The 25,333-nt window shown below is 42.4% G+C and overlaps 1 protein-coding gene across 10 annotated transcripts in view; it reads left to right on the top strand.

Annotated features, from left to right (window-relative positions):
- LOC138760334 (homeobox-containing protein 1-like) overlaps positions 1 to 22,336 on the top strand; it is a 127,245-nt gene extending 104,909 nt beyond the window's left edge. For 8 of the 10 annotated variants that reach the window (XM_069930778.1, XM_069930775.1, XM_069930774.1 and 5 more), the window contains 4 exons: positions 490 to 572; positions 3,917 to 4,012; positions 15,799 to 15,893; positions 19,051 to 22,336. In XM_069930778.1, coding sequence (XP_069786879.1) covers positions 490 to 572; positions 3,917 to 4,012; positions 15,799 to 15,893; positions 19,051 to 19,191 — 415 coding nt within the window. In that variant the 3' untranslated portion in view covers positions 19,192 to 22,336. The remainder of the gene's footprint in view (positions 1 to 489; positions 573 to 3,916; positions 4,013 to 15,798; positions 15,894 to 19,050) is intronic. The other 2 variants (XM_069930780.1, XM_069930779.1) reach the window with 2 other exon arrangements.
- The last annotated feature ends 2,997 nt before the right edge of the window (positions 22,337 to 25,333 follow it).

Here is a 25,333-nt window from a genome sequence, read left to right as displayed (position 1 = left end):
TTGTGCCCACATCTAGATTCAGTATTGAACTGAGGACTTCTTTCTCCCTAACCCTTCTTCCAGAATATCAAATTAAACAGTGTTTCTTTTTTATTTAAAAAAGACTCCCAGTGCTTCTGCGGTGAGCTATACAGCAGGTAGTGGGTTATCTGGAAATGACCTTGTAGCTCTTTAGCATGCGCCTCAGGCCTTTGACCATGCTGTATCATTAAAAATAATTAAATCTTTGCAACAACTTCATTGTTCCACATTTTGTATCAGAACATTGAGAGCTGCAGCTCCACAGATGAAAAACAAGATGGCTTCCAGTGAATGGATCAGTGCCTTGCAGTGTTTCAGAAAGTTCAAAATGTTGCTTACTTTGCCCACTCTTCCAAACTATGTCTAATCTCCGCATTCTTAACCACAATAGTGGGATCAATAACTGGTTTTATTTTCAGAGCCACCTGTTGGATGTTACTAAATTTGTAAACTGTTTCTTAATTACAGCTACTTTAATGAAAACCAATACCCAGATGAGGCCAAGAGGGAGGAGATTTCAAATGCTTGCAATGCAGTCATCCAGAAGCCAGGTGTGTGCATTCAAAAGATGAAACAGTTTTTTTTAATCTTGGAAGTAGACACGGGCATGGCTCAGTGAGTCAGACTCTTGCCTGTCTGTCAGAAGTAAAAACACAAATGCTGGAGGAACTCAGCAGGTCTCGCAGCGTAGGTAGGTAGGCATAACTGACGTTTCAGGCCTGAGCCTTCTTCAAGCTCTTCCGTTGAAGAAGGGCTCAGGCTCGAAACATCAGTTATATCATCTTTGCCTCCTATGGACGCCGCGAGAACTACGGAGCTCCTCCAGCATCTCTGTGTTTTTACTACAATCACAGTGTCTTCAGACTTTCGGGTCTCTCTCCTGTCTCAGAAGTTTGCTGGTTTATGGGTGCATGGCTCTAAGTACTGTACCAGTGCAGTGTACTCTTTCTGATAAGATGTTGAATAGAAGTCCTATCTGCCTTTTAGAATTTTGAGTCACTACTGCAAAGGTAAGTAGGATTGTTGCTCAAGTTCACACAGTTTCAGGATCTCACTGTGTGTAAATTGCCTGCTGCACGTCCATTAAACTGTGGCTGTACCTCAGTAGCTATGAAGCATTTTGAGACATCCTAATGTCATGGAAGTTACTACAGAAATGAAAGAGACTGCAGATTGTAGAATCTGGAGTGAAAAGCAAAAGGCTGGAGGAACTCAGCAAATCATGTCGGATCTGGATATGGCGAGTCAAATCAAGGGAGTGGACAGGCAGCGTTTCTGTTTGAGGCCCTTCATCTGGACTGAAACCAGTGCAGGAAAGATGGCCAATGTGGTTATCCAGTCTCACTGGCCGTCTCCCTATTAGCCCAGATGTAGAAGTCACCACACAAAATGTCAACTTTCTATTTCCTTCCACAAATGCTGCCTGACCTGCTGAGTTCCTCCAGCAGTATGATTTTCCTCTATTGAAATGTAAACTTGTCTTTAATCTATAAAAAGCAATGAGATCTTGATTGATTTTAAGAACAGGTCAGGGTCAGCGGTGGCTGGAAGATAGGCACCAGAGAGTCATGGTGGAAAACTCTCAGGGTGGAGGCCGGTGATGAGCGGTGTGCCTCGTGGATTGGTGTTGGGTCCTTTCTTTGTTGTTTGTCATTTACATTAATGATTTGGATGACAGGGTGGTAAATTGGGTGAGTAAATATGCGGACAATACCAAAATAGGGGGAGTTGTGGATAGTGAGGAGGGTTTCATGGATGACAGAAGCTTTTGGACTGTTTGGAAAGGTGGGCTGAAAGGTGGCAGATGGAGTTTAATGTAGATAAATGTGAGGTGCTTCATTTTGGGAGGAATAACCAAAAGTATGGAGTAAAGGGGAGGGCATTGAGGAATGCAGAGGAACAGAGGGATCTTGGAATAACAGTTCAGCGTTCCTTGAAGGTGGATTCCCATGTTGATAGGATGATGAAGAAGGCTTTTGCTCTGCTGGCCTTTATAAATCATAGCATAGAATATAGGAGCTGGGAGGTGACGATGAGACTGTTTAAGACATTGGTGAGGCCAAATTTGGAGTATTGTGTGCAGTTCTGGTCTCCAAATTATAGGAAGGAGTTGAATAAGGTAGAGAGGGAGCAAAGAAGGTTTACAAAAATGTTGCCTGGATTGCAGTATCTTGAATATGGAGAAAGAATAAGTAGACTGGGACTTTATTCATTGGTGCATAGAAGGTTGAGAGGGGATTTGATGAAGGTATTTAAAATTATGAAAGGAATAGATAGAGTAGATGTGAATAGGCTCTTTACCCTGAGGGTAGGGGAGATTGGAACAAGGGGTCATAAGTTAAGGGTTAGGGGGCAAAACTTTAGGAATAATATAAGAGGAAGCTTCTTCTCTCAGAGAGTGGTGGCTGAGCGGACTGATCTTCCAGAAGAGGTGGTTGCGGCAGGGTCAATTCTGTCATTTAAGAGGAGGTTAGATGAGTACACGGATGTGAGGGGGTTGGAGGGTTATGGGCAAGGGAATGGGTAGGTAGAACTAGTGGAGTTTCACGTAGATCGGTGCGGACTATTCATATTCACACTGAAGTCTGACTGTACTCTGTTACGACTTGTTGGTTGATACTAAAGATTGAATTACCTATTTCTGAGAAACATTTCACCAGGAAACTTACTCAGGTGACCAGGGAGGCCAGTTAATCATCCATATTATTTGAACTTACAAGTGATTCAATATTGCAATAATATTCAACGTAACTAGTAAACAATGGACATTCCTGTAAATGGATGATTCTGTTTAAGACAACTCCGGAATTTCCACCTAAAATGTTAGTTTAGAGTGACACCCTTTGTATAAGACAACCCCCCCCCCTCCAAAAAAAAATTCTGGCAGTTGGCAATGACCAATGGATGTTGTTAAAAGCAAATGACTATTTTAATACCATATTGCCCTGTCAAGGTTTTAATTTTTTACTACTTTTCAAAATAAACCATTATCAGCTCCTGTAACAGGCCGTTTAAAGTCTATTCAGAGCCGACGGCAGTCAGACTGGGTGGATGGACCCTGTGGGGGAGTGCTGAGACTTCATTCATAACTAACAGGACACACTCAAGATTGCGTCAGAACCGTCGGGAAGATAGCTGTGATGTTGAGACTTCACTGTCAAGGTTTCAGTTTTAGACCTGACATACAAGACGGCCTTGATTTTGAGGTGACATTTTTAAGTTTTGGATTTCCCTATATGCCAGCATGCACCTAATAACCTGAATATGCTTGGGATTGCCTGATCTCAGAAGGGAAGCAGGCACAGGACTGGTCAGTACTTGGAGGGGAGAACGCCTAGGAACACCGGTGCTGTAGGTTTCTGTGGGGACTCTCTGCCTTACAGTAAACAAAAGTTAAAGAATTTCATGTATTTTACATTCTAACTGTTGTATTATGTGACAATAATGGAACCTTTACCCTACTATTGATAACAGTGTTGCCATTGGTTATAAATTGCACAACCTTTCACTGCCTTTTTCCCAGTATATTTTTAAATCAGGTTCATAGTTTTGGTTTCATTTAATCAAATTTGCAAGAGCTTTGAACTCTGTTCTGAAGTCTGGTTGTACTAAATTGAAATGAATTGAACCAGGGCATCAAAGGTTATGGGGTGGAGGCCAGGCAATGGAACAATGGATCAGCTCATTATTAAATGGTGGGGCAGACTCAATGCCCTGTATAGCCTGTTTCTGCTCCTATATCTTATAATTTTATCAATGTAAGTTATGCTGTCATACTGTTAATCTCTGCAGTTCCATTCTGGTCCTCATCATGTCCCCAGCATTGTCCCCCTGTGAGAAAGTGGTCTCCTATTTTGTGGAGACTTGCATATAATGGAATTTCCTGTTGTTGCAGGCAGGAAGCTCACCGATTCTGAGCGCGTGACTGCTCTGAAAGTTTACAACTGGTTTGCCAATCGGAGGAAGGAGATAAAGAGAAGAGCAAACATTGGTAATGTTGTTAAAGACTGTATGGTTTAGCTCCTTGCGCGCCACAGAGTTGTATGCAACGTGCAGCACAGAAACAGGCCACATAATAGCAGAAGAAAATGGAAGTAGAGACCACTCAGCCCCTCAGCCATGTACTATCATTCAAAATGATTGTGGCTGATCTATATGAGCCTCAGTTCTTCTGCACCAGTTCCCCATCACCCTCAACTCTATGTATATCCAATGATGCAGCCTTCACCCTCGGTGGCAGAGAATTCCAGAGATTCACCACTCAATGAGAAAATAAATTTCTACGCACCTCTGTTTTCAATGACCAGCCCCTTGTTTTGTAACTATTTTCCCTTATTTGTGTCTTCTCCAACTAGTGAAAACATCTCAATATCTAATGTGTCAAGCCACCTTTAGGAGCTTGTATGTTTGAATACAGTTATCCTTCATTCTTCTAAACTCCATGGAATATGGACCCAAACTGTTGACCTCTCTCAATAAGTCATTCCAGGAATGAACCTGATGAAACTTCTTTCCACTGCCTTTATTTCCATTTTTTTTCCCGCTAAGGGGACAAAAACTGCACAGTATCGCAGGTATGGCCGGACCAACCCCCTGCACAACTGCAACAAAACTTCCGTATTCCTAAACTCCAGATCCTCCACGATAAAGGCCAACCTGCACAGGCTGTCTTAACTACCCATTAGATCTGCCAGCTAACTTTTTGCCCATCAGCTGAGCATGTTTATCTGAAGCAATAACTTGTAGATATTAGAAATCTGAAGTAAAAATGGAAAATGCTGCATCTACTCAGCAAGTCGGTCAGAATCCGTGGAGAGGAAACCAGAATAATGATGTCAGGATGGGGAAAATTTAGAAATCAAAATTGCTGCATGGTGCAGAGAATGGGCTGGATGTGGGAGAGGTGGAGAGAACAAAAGGAATGTCTATTATAGGGTGGAATCCAGGAGAAAATAAATGGTATGGGTTCTGGTAGACTAACTAATTATTTTAGTCCCCTTGCCCTTGGAACTTCAGTGCTTCCTCTCTTAACTTATACCTAGTACATCCTGTTTCCATTAAATCTGCTACTTTGCTAGCACACAAGTTTGGGCAAATCCCTGAGTCCTGGCCAAATGTATCCCAGGACACTATGGGAAGAAATTGCTGCATTCCTGATAGAGATATTGTAGTGTTAGCTGTGGTTGAGAACATTGGATGGTGGCTAATACTGTTCCTTTATTTAAGAGGGACTTGCAGGAACAAATCAGAGAGTCTGGCCCAGTGGTGGGGAAGGTACTGGAGACGATTCTGAGAGACAGGATCTGCCTGCATTTGGAAAGGCAGAATCTGATCAGGAATAGTCAGCATGGCTTTGTCCATGGAAAATCACATCTCATGGATTTAATTGAATATTTTTCAGAAGTAACCAAGAGGATTGGGTACTTGATGTCGTCTGCATAGACAAGGCCTTTGATGAGATCTCTCAAATGGCGGATTGGTTGAGAATGTGGGATCTGGGGTAAACGAGCCAATTGGATATAAAATTGGCTTGCTGGTAGAGGTAGTGGAGGGCTTTTTTTCTGGATTGGAAGCCTGATTTGCATTTTTCAACGATTTGATGAGAACGTGGTTGACGTGATTAGTAAGTTTTCAGATGACATCAATATTTTTGATACAGTGGACAATGAACAAAGATATTGAAGCTTATAACAGGATCTCTATCAACTGGGAAAAGTGGTACAAAGAATGCCCAGATGGAACTTAATTCGGACAAATGTGAAGTGATGCATATTGGAATGTTAATCCAAGGCAGGAGATACCTGGTGAATGGCAGGGTCCTGGAGAATGTGATAGAAGTGAGGGACCTCGGGGTACAACACATGGTTCCTTGAGGGTAGCAGCAACAGGGAGGAAAGGTGATGAAATCATTTAGCATACTTGCCTTCATTGGCCAGAGTCTAGAGTGCAAGAGTCACAGCTGTACAAGACATTAGTTAAGTTTATTTCTCACATTATACCTCATACGGTGAGAAGGGCTCTTCTGCGGGCAAATTAGCAAGTTATGTCATGTAAAGAGCACGATTTATAAAGTATAGGATTACAGTGAAAAGAAAGATCAATTAAGGTGAGACCGCATTTGAAATAATATATCCAGTTCTGGTTACCATACTATATGTGAAAGAGGTTCATAAGCTGGAAAGAGTGCTAAATAGATTGATGAAAATGTTTCTGGGTTTTAGATACAAGGAGAAACTGGAGAGGTTGGGGATATGTGGAGTGAAAATGCTGAAATCTGGGGCAACAGACAACTCCTGGAGGAAACAGCATCAGTGAGAGAGAATGATTAGGCTGTGTTCCTGGTGTGCAGGGGACCAAAATATGTTCAAAATCTTGAGGAGCATAGATAAGGTTAGTCTTTTTTTTTTACGCAGGACAAGGGATTCTAAAAACCCAAATGGGTGTGGTATCAAAAATATTGATGTCATCTGAAAACTTACTAATCACGTCAACCACATTCTCATCAAATCGTTGAAAAATGCCAATCAGGCTTCCAATCCAGAAAAAAAGCTCTCCACTACCTCTACCAGCAGGAGTACCACCCCCTCCCCCCCGGCAGACAAAATACACGTATAAACCGAAAAATCATCATTTCTTATATCCATAAAACCCCGGTCCATCAATTTAACCAATCTTATTCATAAACTCTTTTTTTTGAAAATCCAAACTTGATATTAAATTTTGCACCCTTTCCACCCTCCCAACACTGAGTTAAACAGTTTTCAATCAATAAAAGTTTTTTTTTTTTTTTTTTCAAGTCTTCCTGAATTTCATCCACTGAATTAAAACACCTCTGAACATCCTAGTTCAACACCGAATCTTCCATTCTTCTCAGTCTCAAGTTGAATTTGTAGCTTACTTTCAAAAAAAGTTTTTTTCAAATCTTTTAAAATTTTCTTAAACATAATTCCTTCGGTCTTGATCTTCTAAAGCATCAATGTTATTCATAAGTTCTTTCTTCTGTGTTTCCCAATTTAATACCAAATTTTCCACTTTGTCAATCTTCTCAATGTTAAGTTGAAATTATTGTTTATTTTCAAGAAAAACTTATTCAAAATTTTTAACTCTTCTTGGACATTGCTCCTTCGACTTTAATTTTATAAATCATCAATCTTGTTCATAGTTTCTTTCTACTGAATTTCCAAATTTAATAATAAAGTTTCCATTTTTTCCAATTTTCTCAATATTAAACTGATCTTGCTATTTAAAAAAAACCTTTTCAAAACTATTAAAATCTGTTTGCAATGTATGCATACTCACAGATAATAAATTCACTCTTCCAATATTCCATCCAAAAAAAAAATCACTGATAAACCTTATTGCAGGTCAAGGAGTTCCATATATATGTTTATCTTCAGAAAATATTTCAAATATTTCAAATCAACATTCGTCGCCATCTTTCAAAAAGGAGTCCGAAATCAACTTTAATAAGTTCTGTTCTTGAGAAAATTCCAGCACCAACTCCGGATCTTTCTGGGCAAATAGGTCAAATTTCTTCCAAAGTCAAAGAATGTAATTTTGTTCTGTATTTATAGATAATAAATTCATCCTTCCGATATTCCATCCAAAAAAAATCACTAATAAACTTTAATGTTATCTGGATTTTTAAAACTCACGGGCAACCAATGCCAATTACTGCAATTTATCTTCATAAAACATTTCAAATCAATATTCATCACCATCTTTCAGAGGGGTGTCCAAGGCCAGCTTATCCGACAGTCCAATTAATGAGCTCCGTTCTTAAGAAAATTCCAGCCTTGACTCCGTGGTTCTGTCTGGGCAAGTAGGCCGAGTTTCTTCCAAAGTCGGAGAGTGTAGTTTTGTTCTGTATTTGAACTCTATTTTCCTTAATCTTTGTTGCCATTTTAAACTAAAAACAATTGATAAACAAAACAAAGACTTTTAACAGAAAAGAAATATTCTTAAAACGGGTATTTATATAACTGCCTGGGGGAGACCGGGAATGCACGTCCGCTCCCTACGCCATCTTGCCACGCCCCCCCTTCCAAGGTTGATGGGGTTTTCGACCTTACCTGTTCCATTTCCTGCACCTCCATTCCCACCCAGAGAGGTCTGAGGACCCTTTTATCTTCCACTCAAGCGACCTTCACCTTTAATAGATCATTAACCTTAACTTCCACCACTATCAATATGATCACAGCACCAGGCACACTCCCCAAACTTGTATCACCCCCTCCATATTTCTAGTTCCAGTATCCTAAAGGGACCATCTCTCTGTGACTCTTCAACACCTCCATCTCCACCAATCAACGCCCTGCCAGTGCATTTTTCTCATGCAAGCTTTTATCTCTTCCCTTCCCACTACCATAGAACCCAAACACTGAAGCAGAGATTTTCTTATTTTACCAATTTAGTCCAGTGCAACCCTTGCTGACTACATGGTACATGTAGATGAGGTAATCACTTTGCAGAACACAATCTTCCAGGGCTTCCATTTGCCCTTCATTTTAATTCTCCATCTCATTGCTATTTTGACCTCGGCAGCCATGGCCTCTTGCAATATTTCAAAGCCAGCTGAAGGAACGGCACCTTGTAGAGTCAGAGACCAGGAACTGGCCAACATGTCAAGGTCTACCTTCAGATACCCATCCATACGAAGTTTTTCAACTCAGTGGGTGTGTGACAGCTCTCTGAATCAAATGTGGGGTTTCAGATAGCTAGCCTTTTCAGTTTGTCAGAACTGTGAGATCTAATGAAATGTCACAAACCTGAAATGTTAATTCTGTGCTACTCTCTCCCTGTTGCCTGAGCTGAGTATATCCAGAATGTTTTGTGTTTATTTCAGTTGCTGTACAATGAACGTGCACTTTCTCTGCTTCAGCTTTTCAGGCCATCGTTCCATTCTTTCTTAATCTGCTTCCTTGGCAAATGTATCTGAACTATTTTCCACCCAGGTATTTCCTCTGATAAAGTTCCACATCCTTGCTCTCATTTTAAAGCAATAACTACGTACCTGTTTGGCTGCAGCAAGTGGGAATTGCGGTTCATTGGTACGATGTACTTGTGCTCTCATCTCATCTGTTGGTTTAAAAACTTGTTTGAGTGCCTTTGGATTCACCTGGATCTCAAACCCTCCAACATTCTCCTTCACTCTCTTCTTTTTTTCTAAGACCTGTTCAGCTATTTCAGAAAAGCTGTAAACCCTAAATTCTCATACAATCCTTCATTTTGTGTAAATCCTTTCTGCATCTATGGGTTGACTCGTGCACAGATTCATCTCCTCAGTACAGGTGACAATAAACAATTCAGTTCAATGGTTTTTTTTTAACCAGTAACTCAACAATAATGTCTTCTTTACATATTGATAACAGCGCAAATGAATTTATATCCACTTTCTTTCAGTAAAATCTGTAGGTGTTCTCAATTTACTGCCCTCTCTACCGCCCCCACCCCCTCCAGTTCACTACATTACGTATGCTTTTGCAATGAGTGGTTGAGATCTATTCTTTCCTGGACATTGTTTGACGTATCTGAACTTTAGCATTAATTCTTGATAGATTTTCCAACTATAAGCGTTAACTGAACTGAACTTGTTTTATTTACCAATGTACATTGTCCAGTGATTATTACACATTAAACCTTCTGATTTGCATCACTCCTTCCCCTCCAGGCAGCAAAGCACCATCAATAGGAAGAAATGTTGTCGAGTTTCCTGACACGTCATCCTGTGCTGTCTGTACAGTTATGGCACAAAGGTGCTTCTGTTCTGCAGCTTCCTTAGGTTATCTCAATTTGTTCTCTCAACAAAACAGAATCTTCATCTGATACTCTGCGCACCTTTGCATTAAAAGCCCGAGCAATCAATATTTTCCAAAATAAAGCAAAAGCTGCATTCGCTTAAAACAATATAAAAACACTCAATCCTGGGAATATTCAGCCGGTCAGACAATGTCTGTAGGGAGAGCAACATGTATGAAACCTTGTCAACCAAAAGCATCATCACTCACTCTGTCAGAGGGGGCTCTTGCACTGTCTCCACGTCACGCTTTCACTCTCCCTGTCACGCTCTCTCCATCCCCAACGATGCTTTGTGGTTTTTTTTTTCCTGATTGTGAATTAGTTTTCACAGAGCAATCATTGGTCTGATATCAACACATTGTAAGGATTTTAGACAAACATTCATTGAGAGATGGAAGATTCTGAGAGACTATTTCCTCAGGCTTGAGAGTCTTGAGTTGGGGATGTAAAATAAGTGATATTAATTAGGATTGAGATGAGAAATTCTTTCAAAGGGTTCTAAATTTGTAGAATCCCCACCTCAAGCAGCTGATGCTCAAACTTTCACATCAACTGATTTTTGGATAATAAGTAAATCCATTGCTTGAGTGGAGAAAAGAGAGAAAGGCACAGATCCTTCACAACCTGTCACCAATGACCCTGATTACTACACCTGCAAGAAGCTCCTTACAGACTGTGTCACAGAACTGGACTGGATGAACTCCGTACCATTCAGGAGGCTGAGGGGATGATAGGCAGGAATTATAGGGAAGCAGTCCCACCTCAGAGACAGGTAGCTGAGGGTCATTTTGGAGAGGGAAAGGGAACAGATGGACAGTGCAGAGTACCTGTCTGGCTGTTGTCCTCAATAACATGTATACCATTTTAAATACTGTTGAGGGGTCGACTTACCAGGGACACAGAGTCTAGCTCTTGGGCTCAGAAAGGAAGAGGGAGAAGAGGTGAAGTGCAGTGATAAGGGAGTCATTTGTTAAGGGAATAGAGAAGAGGTTCCATGGACAAGATTGAGATTCCTGGAGATACGTTGCTTTCCAGGTGCAAGGGTCAGGGACATCCCTGCTCTAGTCCACAGCCTTCTCAAGTGGGAGGGTGAGCAACCAAATGTCATAGTCCATGTTGGGACCAATGACGTGGGTAGGAAGGGTGACAAAGTCTTGCAAAGTAACCTCAGAGAGTTGGTCCTTATGTTAAAGGACACGATCTCAAGACTGCTACCCACGCCGCATGCTAGTGAGGTTAGAAATAGGAGGATAATGCAGCTTAATACGTGGTTAAGGAGATGATGCAGGAGGAAGGGCTCTCTTTCAGGAAAGGTTAGACCAGCAGGATGGCTTGCATCTGAACTGGAGGCAGACCATTGTCCTTGTGGGAAGGTTTGATGGTTCTGCTCTGATTCAGGGGGATAGAAAGATCGAGTATATTGAGAGTAATGTTCTGAGTTTCATTAATTTCAATGCAAGGAATATTGTAGGAAAGGCAGATGAACTTTGAACATGGATCAGCTTATGGAATGATGAGTTGCAGGAAAGGCACAGCTGGCAACTCAATGTTCTGGGATACTGTTTTAGATGTGATAGAGAGGGAGGGATGAAATGGGGAGGGATGACATTGGTCAGACAGGAGGACTTGTCTATGGAACTGGGGAATGAGAATGGGATGACCACATTTATGGGGTTATATTATAGACCACCCAATAGTCAGCATTATTGGAGGAGCAAGTTTGGAGAGATAGCAAGAAATGGAAGATTGTGATAGTAGGTGATTTTAACTTGCCACATATTCACTGGGATTCCCATACTCTCAAATGTCTGGAGGGGTAGAGTTTGTCAAATCTGTCAGGAAAGTTTCCTCAATCAGTACATCGAGGTCCCACCTGGAGAGAGTGCAATACTTGGTTTTGTTTCAAGGAATGAGAGAGATGATGGAAGTGTGTCGGGAAGTTTGGGCCTTGTGGGTGTAATGCCACTAGTTTCAAGATGATTATGGAAAAGGATAAGTCTGGTCTGGTTGAGATTCAAAATTGGAGAAAGTCCAATTTTGATGGAATCAAAAAGAATCTGGCAAGTGTGGATTGGGGCGGGTGAAATTCTGAGAGTAGAATTTGTATGTACCGGCAAGACTAACAGGTATATGGAACCTTAGTATTTGAAAGATGTGAGGCCCTGGTCAAGAAGAAAGAGGTGCAGAACAGATATAGGTGGCAAGGAACAAATAAATATAGGATTTACAAGAAAACACTAAAAAGGAAATAAAGAGAGCTAAAAGAGGTATGAGGTTGTCCTGGGAGACAAGGGGAAGGAAAATCCCAAGGGCTTCTACAGGCACATTATGAGCAAAAGGATAGCAAAGTACAAAATTAGTCTTCTTGAAGATCAGATAGGTCATCTATGCATGGAGCCAAAGATGATGGCGGAGAACTTGATCTGTATTTACCTGGGAGACGGACCCCAAGTTTGTAGAAATGTGGCAAATCAGCAGAGAGGAAATGGACCTATACAGATTACAGAGGAGGAGATGCTTGCTGTCTCAAAGCAAGAAAGGATGGCTAAATCCCCAGGGCAGACAAGATATTCCCTTGGGCCTTGGGAGAGATGAGTGCAGAAATTCTTGCAGAGGTATTTAAAGCAACTGTAGCCATTTATTGAGGTGCCAGAGGTTTGGAGGATAGCTTATGTTATTCTATTGTTTAAAAAAGGCTCTAAGAATAATCTGGGAATTATAGACTGGTGAGTCTGACATCAATAATGAAAAAGTTACTAGAAGGTAATCTTGGACAGAAATATAATTATTTGGATAAGCAATATGGCTTTGAGACAGGTAGGTCTTACAGTTTTCTGAGGAGGTTACAAGGAGAGTTGATGAAGGAAATGAAGTAGTTGTTGTCTACATTGACTTTAATGAGTTATTTAACAAGGTCAAGAAGGTTTGGTCGATCAGTGTTTTGGACAAGGTAGTAAATGGGATTAGACAGATGCAATTTTAGTGTGAGGTGCTGCACTTTGGGAGGACAAACCAGGATAGTACTTGCACAGTAAATAGTAGGGCATTGTGAAGTGAGCTAGAATATGGGACCTGGGAATATAGATATGTTATTCCTTGAAACTGGTTTCACAGATTGATAGGGTTGTAAAGAGATCTTTTGGCACATTGGCCTTCATATATCAAAGTTTTGAGTACAGGAGTTGGGATGAGACTAAATTTGAAGTATTGTGTGCGGTTTTGGTCACCTACCTACAGGAACAATATTAATAAATTTGAATGAGTGCACAAAAAATCTACAAGGTTTTGCTAGTACAGGTTAAGAATCTATTCCAGGGAGCATAGGAGAATAAGGGGAAATTTGACAGAGGGATACAAAATGATGAGGTTCAGGATTAATGCAAGCAGGCTTTTTCCACTGAGGTCTGGTGAGATGAGAACTATGGGACATGGATTTAGCGTGAAAGGTGAGATGGGCAATTCACCTGGGTTACGATTTCACTTAAAGGATGGTGAGAGCGTAGCACAAGCTGCCAGCAGAGGTGGTGATGTGGCTTCAATAACACCTTGGATGTGAGAGATATAATCCAGGTATAGTTTGATGAGACTCAATGGAATAATGGTTTGGCATGGACTGAATGGGCTGAAGGGCATGTTTCTTTGCCGAATAGTACTTCGATTCTAACCTAGCTGCCTGAGCAGAGGTCTCCACGTGACTTGAGTATTTGTGGGAGGATCAGAGCCCTGGGTATGTTTGCAGTTTAGGCATGTATATCAATAGCCTGCAAGGTTTGTGAGGGTTGGGGAGGTGGAAGGGGTTAGGACGTGAGGTGGAGATGTAATTGAGTTTATTCAACTCACCATCCACAGGCTTTGGCAAATTTTCAATCAGGTATTTGACCTTCCCCATCGTTTCTGGGAAGCTCCCAGTCTGGTGAAAAAGCAGAACAGCAAACAATGGGAGGCTGGAGCTTCTAGACATTTTAGATTCATTGAATTGTATAGCACAAATGCAGGCCCTTCAGCCCAGCATGTCAATGCCAACCCAGTTGCCCATCTGCGATGGTCCCATTTGCCCCAAATGTCATTCTAAACCTGGGGTGGCCAAATATTTTTGGTTGTTGGCCACATACAGAAATATAGGAGTCATGGGCCAAACAATGTTAAGCCTGGCGGTTTTCAACACTGCAAGATGAACTGTTTTTATTCCATTGAAAATTAATTTTCTCTCAAATAAACATTTTGAACTGTTGGTGTTACATATTACAGTAGGCATTTCTGAATCTGCTGCCCTTAAATTTAATTTAAAATAGTCTAGTAGTTGTTCAAAGCAGCATGGACGTCTAGTGTTGAAACAAATTAATGCAAAGTGCATGCAGTGCATTTTATTGTCAGAGACTATTATGTTCCAACTGTCAATGGGCCACCCCTGCTCTAAACCTTTCCTACCCATGTATCTGCCCAAATGTCTTCTAAATGTAATTCTAGCCATTTCTGACTTCATGCCTGTCATGGTTCTGTGTGGAAAAAGGTGCCTCTCAGGTACCCTTTAATCTTTTCCAATTCTCTGCCCTCTAGTTTTAACTTCCCTACCCTGGAAAATTACATTGTCCCTCGTGATTTGATTCACTTGGGTCTCAGGTCTTCAGCAAAGGAGACTGTGTTCTTTCAGATTCTCCTTAACAGCATATTGCCACTCAGGCCCACAAGAAACCTCATTCACAGCTTGAAACTTATTGAATATCAAAATAAACAAACAAAATCTAACCCCATGGTCTCTCTGAGTGCAGGTAAGTTGCTCGTCAGTCGTACTTAATGTCCTCACTTCATAATAACCTTCCAAAACTGGACTACACGGTACTCCAAGTGCATTCGCACCACTGGCCTGGACAGCTGCGTCACAAGGTTCCAATCTTTGTAGTCAATACCCTCCCCAATGAAGGCACTTCCTTCACCACCCTGACCACCCAAGTGGCCACTTTCATGGAATTGTGCACCTCTACTCCGGAGTGTCTCTGTTCTACAAAACCCTGCAGGGCTCTATCATTCATTGTGTAAGGCCTACCCTGGTTTGACTTACCTAAGTGCAACACCTCACATGTTTAACTCTGGAGAGTTAAATTCCATTTGCCATTCCTTGACCCACCTTCCCAACTGATCTAAATCCTGTTGTAAATGTTGATATCCATCCTCACAGTCCACTACACTAATTCTGATGTCATCTCCAAATCTCATAATCATGTCAACTACTTTGCCATCCAAGTCATTAATGTAAATAACTTACAAGGGATGCAGCACTGGCCCTGTGCATAACACTGGTCATGGGCCTCCAATCAAAAAAGCAGCCCCCTCCCCCCCCCACCACAGGGAAGACTCGATGGGCTGATAAGCAGGGGATCCAAGGTGAGCTGAACAGTCTTGTGGACTAACCTCTGACTCCTTCCTTCCACCAACTGGTTGTTCAGCACACCTTGGATCCGCTGCTTTCTAATCTAACGGAGTAACCTGTTGTGGGTCCTTGCCAGAAACCTTGCTAAAGTCCATGGATATGAGATGAGGGTTACCAAAATCAGATATTTTGAACAACCTAGTAGGTACATTTATTGCCACATGCACATCAGGATACTGAGAAAGTTTGTTTTACGAGCAATCCAGCAAGCCATTCCCTATAGAGTAAAGCAATACAAACGCAGCACAGAGTGCAGGGTGTCAGATCAAGAGGAGTCTAGGCAGTGCATCTGCAAACCTAATACAATTGTGGCTTCAGCGAACCCAGTTCAATCCCTACCTCCAATGCTGTCTGTGTGGAGTTTGCAAGTTTTCCCTATGCCTGTGTGGACTTTCTCCGGGTGTTCTGGTTTCCTCTCACATCCCAATAGTGTCATCGAGCCATTGGCTGAGCATTTCTCTCCATGGATGGAGTCTGACCCACTGGGTCCTTCTAGTGTCTCAGTGTTTTGCCTGGTGATGTTCTCTTATGGAAATTTTGCTTTTTCAAAGAAGCAGCAATCCTAGAAACCCATGGTATCGACGTGCAGAGCCCAGGTGGACATTCCAATAGTGATGATGTCGATGGGAGTGATTTCATGGAGCAGGTAGATTGCTACTTACCTTCTGTTAACTTGTCAGTCATTGGGGTAATTTTCTCACATTTCCTTACGGAAACTCAACACGTTAAGAGGATGAGTACTGGGCTACAGTTGTGTGTTAACCCTGTGATGTCTCTTGCCTTGGGTAAAGTTAGAAAGGTGCAGTCGAGCAGTTCAGTAACTTGTCACTGTCAAAGCTTGTGTCCAAACTGAGGATTGATTCTAAATTGTTCCCTCTGGTGGCCCTTGTCTATTGTATTCACCTCTGGCCCTGTAAATATTTCCACCAAATAATTTACTGAATTCTCTTTTAAAACTTGCTGTGAAAGTAGATTAGGTAGTAGGTTCCAGACTAAAACACTTAAATTTAGACATACTGCATGGCCACAGGCCCTTTCGGCCCACGAGCCCGTGCCGCCCAATTACACCCAAATGATCTACAATCTTGGTATGTTTTGAACGGTGGGAGGAAACCGGAGACCCCATGGAAAGCCCATGCAGACACAGGGAGAATGGACAAACTCCTTACAGACAGCACCGGATTCGAACCCTGGGCCCAGCTTCTGGCGTTGTAACAGCGCTGCACTAACTGTGCTGCCTGGTTTGTTTCTTTAAAAAGTACTTAGTGTTTCTTGCATTTCAACTAAAATCTGTGTCCCTAAAAATTGCTTTTTTATTCTGTTAAAACCACAATATTTTTATTAATTTTTTTTCCCCCCTGCACTAAGGAGTTCAAACATCAGGATCTCACAGTGCAGGCCCTTCAGCCCTCAATGTTGTGACAGCCTATATATTCCTTTTTTTAAAAAAAACCAATCCTCTCTACCCTGTAAACCTCTATTTTTCTTCCATCCACATGCTTGTCTTCTAGTATCTTAAATACTCCTAACGTTTCAGCCTCCACCCTGGCAAGGCATCTCCAAATAACTGAACCCACTAATTTGTCATTCTAGCAGATGACCCCATCCATTCCATATTGTGGAGTGTGGAACTGGACACCTTGCTCCATGGAAACATGGAAAAATAGGTATAGGAGTAGGCCATTTGGCCCATCAAGCCTACACTGCCATTCATTATGATCATGGCTGATCAATACCCGGTTCCTGCCTTCTCGCCATACCCCTTGATCCCCTTAGCCACAAGGGCCAGATCTAACCTACTCTTAAATATTGACAAGGAACCGGCCTCAACTACTTCCTGTGGCAAAGAATTCCACAGATTCACCACCCTCTGAGAGAAGAAATTTTTCCTCATCTCAGTCCTAAAAAACTTATCCTTAAACTGTGACCCCTGGTTCTGGTTTTTCCCAGCGTTGGAAACAACCCACCTGCATCTAGTCTGTCTAATCCCTTAAGAATATTACATGTTTCTATAAGATCCACCCCCCCTCTTCTAAATTCCAGAGAATACAAGCCTAGTCTATCCAACCTTTCTTCATATGCAAGTCCTTCCATCCCTGGTATCAGTCTTGTGAATCTTCTCTGCACCCCCTCCATGGCGAGGCTATCCTTCCTCCGATAAGGAGACCAAAAAATGCACGCAGTACTCCAGATGAGGTTACACCAAGGCCCTGTACAGCTGTAGCAAGATCTCTACTCCTGTACTCCGATCCTCTTGCTACGAATGCCAACATAGCATTCACCTTCCTCACCGCCTGCTGCACCTGCTCGCCCACTTTCAATGACTGATGCACAGCAACACCCAAGTCACTCTGTATCTCCCCTTTTCCTAAACAGATACCATTTAGATAATAGTCCTCTTTCCTGTTCTTACCTCCAAAGTGGATAACCTCGCATTTATCCATATTATATTGCATCTGCCACGTCTTGGTCCATTCGCCTAACTTGTCCAAATCACTCTGCGCCCTCCTAGTGTCCTCAACACAGCCAACTCCGCTACCCAACTTCGTGTCGTCTGCAAATTTTGAGATATTGCTATCTATTCCCACATCTAAGTCAGGGACATATATTGTAAATAACTGTGGCCCCAGCACGGAGCCCTGCGGTCCCCCACTAGTTACTGGCTGCCATTCCAAAAAGAACCCATTTATACCTACTCTTCTTCCTGTCCATCAACCTTAATACCATACCTCCATGTTTTACAAGTGTTAAGATTTCATATTCCATTCCACCCTGAGAGCTTGTTTATTGAATCTGCCAACTTGTGACAAAGCACCATTATTTAACCGTGGCAAAATATCGGTACAAATCTCAGTTCTCGCTGACAACCTTGTCTTGGATAATTGGATCATCGTGCCTTTTATCGCCCACCCACTTCCCCTGCCCATATTCCTGGAGATATTTAATTTCTTGGGAGAAGTTAAAAACCAGAAGTGAAACCCTACACAGTTGTTTAAAAAAAAAATTCCTCCAGGGTTCCCCCAGGTATTTGAAACCAAATTGCATATAATGTGGTAAGTCTGCAAGTTTAAAGGACACAATAATTCTGGAGTCCTTTAAGCCTGTAAAGGGAAACCTCTTGCCCTTACCTTAGTTTAATTATACTGTGGCCGCTGGCCTGGGATGTCTCTTGGCTGACTCTTATCTCACAATTGACCTAGGAATTTCCGGTTTTGATATCTCGTACAAAGGTCAAAATTTTTTTGCTGTTATTTCTCTTCAGGTTTGGCAAAGGATTCACAATAACTTGCCATACTGTTATAACAGGGTTAGTGAACTGGACGGCACGGTTAGGGCAATGCTGTTACATCTCCAGCAACCTGGGTTTGAATCCAGTGCTGTGTGTAAGGAGTTTGTACGTTCTCCCCTTGTCACGTTGGTTTTTCCTGTGTGCTCTGCTTTCCTTCCACACTCCAAAATGTACAGGGTTGTAGATCAGTTTGATTGTAATTGGGCAGTGGGTTTAAATGGCTGGAATTGGCTTCTGCAAATAAAAATAAAACTGTGCACTGGCATATGTATGCTAGCAAGACGCAAGGTTGCTGTGCATAGCTGGAGGGTGTTGACAAGGGTGGAGGGATGTCAGGGGTTGCAGGGAAGACTGCAGTGCCCAGTTCCTGATCGCCTAGTGGAAAGCACAGTGCCAGGGACAACTTGATGTTGCTGGCAGGGGCACTTGCCATTCAGCTGCAGGCGCTGAGAGAGGAGGAATTCTGTCCTTTGACAAGTTCCCAGTTCGGCTGATGAACTGTTTCTAAATGCAGGATGAAAACACAAGTCACAGTGATCCCCAGCAAGACCCCATCTCGTTAGCTGTCGAAATGGCTGCAGTCAATCATTCCATCCTGGCACTAGCCAGACAAGGAGGTGGTGAGATAAAGAGGGAAATGGTTGAAGATGACTGAAAGGCTGAAGGAAACGTCTGAGATTTGGTACATCATTGGACTACCCTATCCTTAATGTAATCTCAATATATCTGTTCGTGATCTTATTTTGAACTAGTTAATAGTCATTCGATTGCAGTAAGTTATCCTGCTCGGAGCCTTAGGCAGACATTGTACCTCTCACCCAGAGCTCTCCAAAGTCCTGCTGGAGACGCTCCTGTGATTGCAAACATTCCTGGGGTCCTCCAGTCCCAGCATGAAGTGTTCCTGAGCCCAGCACCTCTTAACCTCAAGGCAAATGCTTCTCAAGCCTCTGCTATTTTGGCTCAGCAGATTCCCCTCAACCCCCGTGGGCTCTCCTTCTGCAAATTCATCCTTCGTTCTGGCTGAGGGTGTTTCAGCGTTCACGGTGCCGTGGGTTCGAAGTAAAAGGCAACAGATGTGCTAGTTGTCACCGCCAACGTTTTAAGTTTTAAGTTCATGACACACCTTCCTCAAGAGTTCTGCTTGGAATTCCTGCATCTGATTCCGGAATCCTTTCCCTGGGAACTGGAGGGTTGTCACCTTTGGCTGCCTCGGAAATACATTGGACTGTTCTTAATAAAACAGAGGAAGTACGGGCCCATCTCTTGTGGGAAGGAGGGAATGGTTCCAGCAAAGCAACTTCGCAGAGTGACTAGACCAGAACACCCTGGTTGGTAATCCGGACACAAAAATCACCTGAATGTGTAGCCAGTGAGCTGGAAAGGCAGCTGGTAGTGACCAACTGGAGAGCAGCGGCAACTCATTGCATTTACACACCACCATTATTGAATGTGAAGGTCCTGGAGATTGATTACATTGGAATAGCACGTATTCCAAGACACCGGTATTTATGCTGAGAGAGCATGCCAGTCAACATTACCATTGATGAGACTTTTTGCATTTAAGGGAAATCTGTTTCCACCCAAATTGTTGCATGGTCCGAAAGAAACCCTGAGGGACAAGAGTGGCTGATCAGTTCTGTCCCATCCCATGGCCCATTGTGGCCAGCACTGGCATTCTCAAAAACAAGTCTCATCCTGAAACGGTTAAATCAGGCACCTCAGTGTATGCTAAATGACTGGGGTGACCAGGAGTTAACAGTGGATGTCCACTGCCCAGCCTGCAGCTTCCCCCTTCCTCATACCACAGTACCTGTATTGTCGGTGCTGAAGCCTTTCAATCGAGGCTCTCCACTTCCCAGAGTAGTCTGGGGAAGGAAGAGGTGGAATGTGGAGGAGACTTCTGTTGACATAAACGGATGTTATCTTCTGCACTGTGTAGAGATGTTTATTAAATGTCTTCAACCCAACTCAATTGGAATAAGAAATAAGGGTTCTGGTGGGGAGTGATTGGTAACTGGACAGGCAGGTTTGTACAATTGATGCAGGAAAGCTGGCATCTGGGTTTATGCCCCCATGCTAACAGAAGATAAACCATACGAAGGCAAAATACTGCAGATGCTGGAAAACTGAGAAAAAATATGGAAATACTCAGCAGGTCGGAGAGCAATCAGAGTTAAGAAGGTCCCCCTAAACCTTTCCCCCTAAAGCCATGTCCTCTAGTATTTATCTCTCCTAATCAGAGTGGAAAGAGCCTCCTCGCATTTACTGTGTATACCCCTCGTGATTTTGAAAACTTCTATTCCTTGCAGAAGAATGGGGGAGGTTTGATAAAGTCCAAACCTGCTTAATATTTCCCTGTAACTCAACTGAAGACCTGGCAACATCACTCTTTCAATCTTACTGATATCCTTCCTGTAATTTATAACCTTATAACAATTACAGCTCGGAAACAGGCCATCTCAACCCTTCAAGTCTACACCGAGCCAAGTCCTCTCCTCTAGTCCCACCTACCTGCACCCTCGCCATAACCTTCCATTCCCCTCCCATCCATATACCTATCCAATTTAAATTTGGCCTCACCAATCCCTTGAACAGCCTCAACATCACCTCCCAACTCTTGTATTCTCTGCTTTGATTTATAAAGGCCAGCATACCAAAAGCCTTCTTTACCACCCTTTCTACATGAAATTCTACCTTCAGGGAACAATGAGTATAACATTTGCAATCTCAGCCGACAGTTCTTATAACCCTTCATTGTTCTGCGAAGTGTCTCTACTTAGAACCATAGAACAATTACAGCACAGAATCAGGCCACCTCGGCCCCTCTAGTCTTTGCTGAACCACTTTTTTTCCTCATTTCACTGACCTGTACCCTTCCCATCCATGGACCTGTTCAAATTTTTCTTTAATGTTAAAATTGATCCCACATTCACCACTTCAGCTGGAAGCTTGTTCCACACTCCCACCACTGTGTGTGAAGAACTTCCCCCTCATGTTCCCTCTAAACTTTCCCCCTTTCACCTTAACTAAAAATTCTGCTGCAGAGGAGAATATGATTGCAGTCATTTCTGTGGCCTGGTTGTTCGTGGTCAGTTTCCCAGGGTGCTGGACTTGGAGAATCTCAACCTGTGCCTTGTTCCATCGGGCAATTGTCACAATTTTTTTCCATTGAAGATAGGGAAGATTCAAACTAGAGGACATGAGCTGAGAGTTAGGGGGTAGAAGTTTAGGTGTAACACAAGAGAGAGTTGCTTCACTCAGAGAGTGGTGTCTGTGTGGAATGAGCTTCCAGTGGAAGTAATAGAGACAGGTACAATATTACCTTGTAAGAAAAAAATTGGATAGCTCTATGGATGGAAAAGGTATGGAGGGTTATAGGTAGAGAGCAGATTAGTGGGACTGGGAGGGTGTAAGAGTTTCGGCACAGATTAGAAAGGCTGTAATGGCCTGTTTCCGTGCTGTAATTGTTATAATTAACAATCACAAATCAAACTGGTGCAGTTAGATGCAGAGTCCATGTTGGGCAGAGGTTGACCTGATCTGCTATTGATGGGCAATGATCTTTGATTTTCCACGTGTCATTAATGGAAACGTGCAGTTTCAATAATGAGTTACCAATCATCTCCATTAATTTAAAATTCCATCTACCTCTGTTATAAGCAGGGTACCAAGTACCTGGGGCCAAACACAATACTGAAGTGTGCAATTTATAAATTCAGGGATTAAACTACTTAAGGATGTCAATTGAATGTTGCCGATTACCATACAATTCCAAATAAACCTGAAATCTTAACTTTTCATTTGGATGTTTGTCTTCCCAAACTAGACACACTTTTACCAGCCTATGGCAAATAATGTGATACCAATCGACATTAGTCTTGGGCTGGTGTCGTTAAGAGTAATGGATTTAGCAGAACGTTGGTAAGTTCTGAGACTACAAGCCGAGAAATTGAATTTCATCAACTAACCGTAGAATAAAATGCTGGAGTCAACAATGGCGACCATGGAGTCACGAGATTCCTCTAAAACTGGCATACAAATGTCCTTTAGTGAGCTTGCCCCAGATCTTACTGCTTCAGCAGGCCACAGCATATTCAGTGACACTCCCGGCTTTTTAAAGCAGTGCTTCTCTCACTGCAGCCTTCGTCTGAAAGATATATTCATTTTCACTGGGGTGGGTTTTATTTCTCTAAATATGTTCAATTTTCACATACTGAATATTGAAAGGGCTGGATAGAGTGAACGTGGAGATGTTTCCAGCAGTGAGAGAGTCCAGGACCAGAGGGCCTGTGGAGGCCAAGTCATTGGGTGCATTTAAAGCAGAGGTTGATAGGTTCAGTGTCAAATGTAAATGGGGTTGAGAGGACAAATGCATCAGTCATAATCATGGGGAAAGGCAGGTAGGTGGAGATGAGCCTATCATCAGATCAGTCATGACCTCATTGAATGGCGGAGCAGGCTCGACGGGCCGGACGGTCGTCTCCTGCTCCTATTTCTTTCTTTCTTATTAATAGCAGAACAGACTTGATGGGTCAAACAGCCCAATTCTACTCTTGGCCGTATTAATGCAGATCATGACACCAGATTATCAAATTGAAATATTGGAGCAGATCAGACCATTGGACTTGGTTCCACATTATCGTGCATAGCCAGAAGTTACTGCTATCTATGTCCTTTCACAGGAGGGGAAGAGCTGTCTATTAAATGTCACAGGATGTGTCAACGCTGCACTGCCTGATGGCTGCATTCTACCTTACGGCAGACGGTGGCTGTCTACTGGGCTGTTAAGATGGTCCACACCCTGAAAGGGCCTTTAATTATGGATAAGGCAGAAAGATCAACAAACAGCATGCCCAAAACCATCCAGATCCCTCACTCAGAAGTACACTCCTTGGAAGAATCAACACTGACTTAAATTCTTAGAGACCTGGATTCCATTCTTGGACTGGTCTTGCAAGAAGTTGACATTTTTAGCCAAGCAGAAAGGGAACATGCCAGTTTCCAAAGGGAAGGATGCAGCACACTGGCATGGTCCATCCCACTTGGACACGTGTTGCATTAGCTATTTTGGCAGCTGTGTGTGGTAATTATATACAAGGGAGGAGATGAAACTCTGTAAAGGACACAGCAGTAATATGCAGAGAGCAGAAGAAACTCAGCAGGTCAGACAGTGTCCATGAGAAGCAATGGACACATTTCCAGCATCTCCAGACCTCATTTACCCCATTTGGGATCTTTTTGGCTTCTAATTTGTGCTGAGAAACTGAAGCTGGTGGTGGGGATGAGTGATCTGGTGCCCAATTGTGCCTTGTGCACTTTCACTGGAGCCAAGAAATGGGATGTCACTCACAGGGTAGCCCAGAAGGAACCTTGAGTGTTCCATTCCGTTTGAGGCTCAACGGTAAAGGGACGCACAGCAGTTTCGCCAACGATTTGAGGTCAGTTCAGCACAAGGAAGTTCAAGTCTGAAATCAATTTTTGGAAGTTACACTTTGGGGCTCTTGAACCTTGAAGCAAATGTAACAGGTGGATTTCGTTTCAAGACGGGGTTTAAAACAATGCTACAGGTACTAACATTCTTCTGTAATGTCTGATGCCAACTTGGCTCAACTCGTCATTCTTTATTGCTGCTTTAATACAAACCTGTTTGAGGATTGGGGTTGGGGGAGAAAGCAGGCACAGCGAGAGACTAAGTGGATAGTCGTAGAACCAAGGGCTCGTACAACACAGCTGATAGTTTTTAGATCCTCTACGCCAGGACAATTCAAAACTACCCCAATCCATGAGGATACACCCACTTGCATATCCAATGTTCTCTTTTAAAACTGCAATAGATTCTGCCTCAACAAGTCCCAGGAGAATTCCTTGCTTTTAACCTCTCCACTTACTATCAATTTATTTTTTCACAAAATTGGAAAGTGGTTTGGCTGAATGTAAAGAACATTAAAAACAAATCATTGTTCTTCCTGTTCTAAAAGCATTAGTGGGTGCACATTAATTGTTGACATTCTCAAACCTTCGTCAACTCGCTTCCTGTTGTTCTGAGGGGAAGATCATTCTGCGCTCAGCCACAAAATGGCAGAGCCGATCTAAATTTGTAGTGAGGAATTAGGCTAATTCAGGCTCCTGCAACCGTGTCTTGATTCCAACCTGACATTTCACTACAGCTTTGGCCAAATTCTCAATGATTTAAGTGAGAAAGGTTGGACGACAGTCTTGCCTTGAGCTATTATGGCTCGACTTTTGAATAGGTCTCGATTTTGAATGATTATCAGATTACCTCCTCCCTGCAGTAGCTCATCGACTCCAAAACTGGGAACCACGCAAGTCGAAATGTAACATCAGGTGGATGCTGTAGGTAAAGTTCCATCAAGGAAGCAGTAATTTTGCTCTACAAAATCAGTTTTGCCTTTCCATGGCCAGCCCAGATGAAGAGACAGCATCGGGGGTAAGAGAGAGGATAAAAAATGGACAGGAAATGTGACAAACCTGCATTGAAAAATTCACTCGCTGAACAGGATAACCTTTAAAAGCCTTAGATTTTTTTAAAATAAAAGTTATATACAGAGCAGAAGGTGTATTTTCCTTTGAGTCCTGTACAATCTTATTTGTTCCTATTCTGAATTAGTGCCTTTTTTGGACAGTAGACTGTTCCACAAAAATGTTATGATGCTGTTTGTACAGTTTGTTTTAACAAATTATTATTTTGTAAAATTTTGGTTAAATCTCTGTATTGTACCAAGTAGGGAAAATAAACTAATTTAAATTGTCTTGTTGTTTTTTAAAATGTGCTTCCA

The sequence above is a fragment of the Narcine bancroftii genome, chromosome 4 (assembly GCF_036971445.1).
Source record: "Narcine bancroftii isolate sNarBan1 chromosome 4, sNarBan1.hap1, whole genome shotgun sequence".
In the NCBI taxonomy this organism is placed as follows: Eukaryota; Metazoa; Chordata; class Chondrichthyes; order Torpediniformes; family Narcinidae; genus Narcine; species Narcine bancroftii.
Note: the sequence above shows the minus strand (reverse complement) of the source record. Positions and strands in the feature narration are given on the sequence as shown.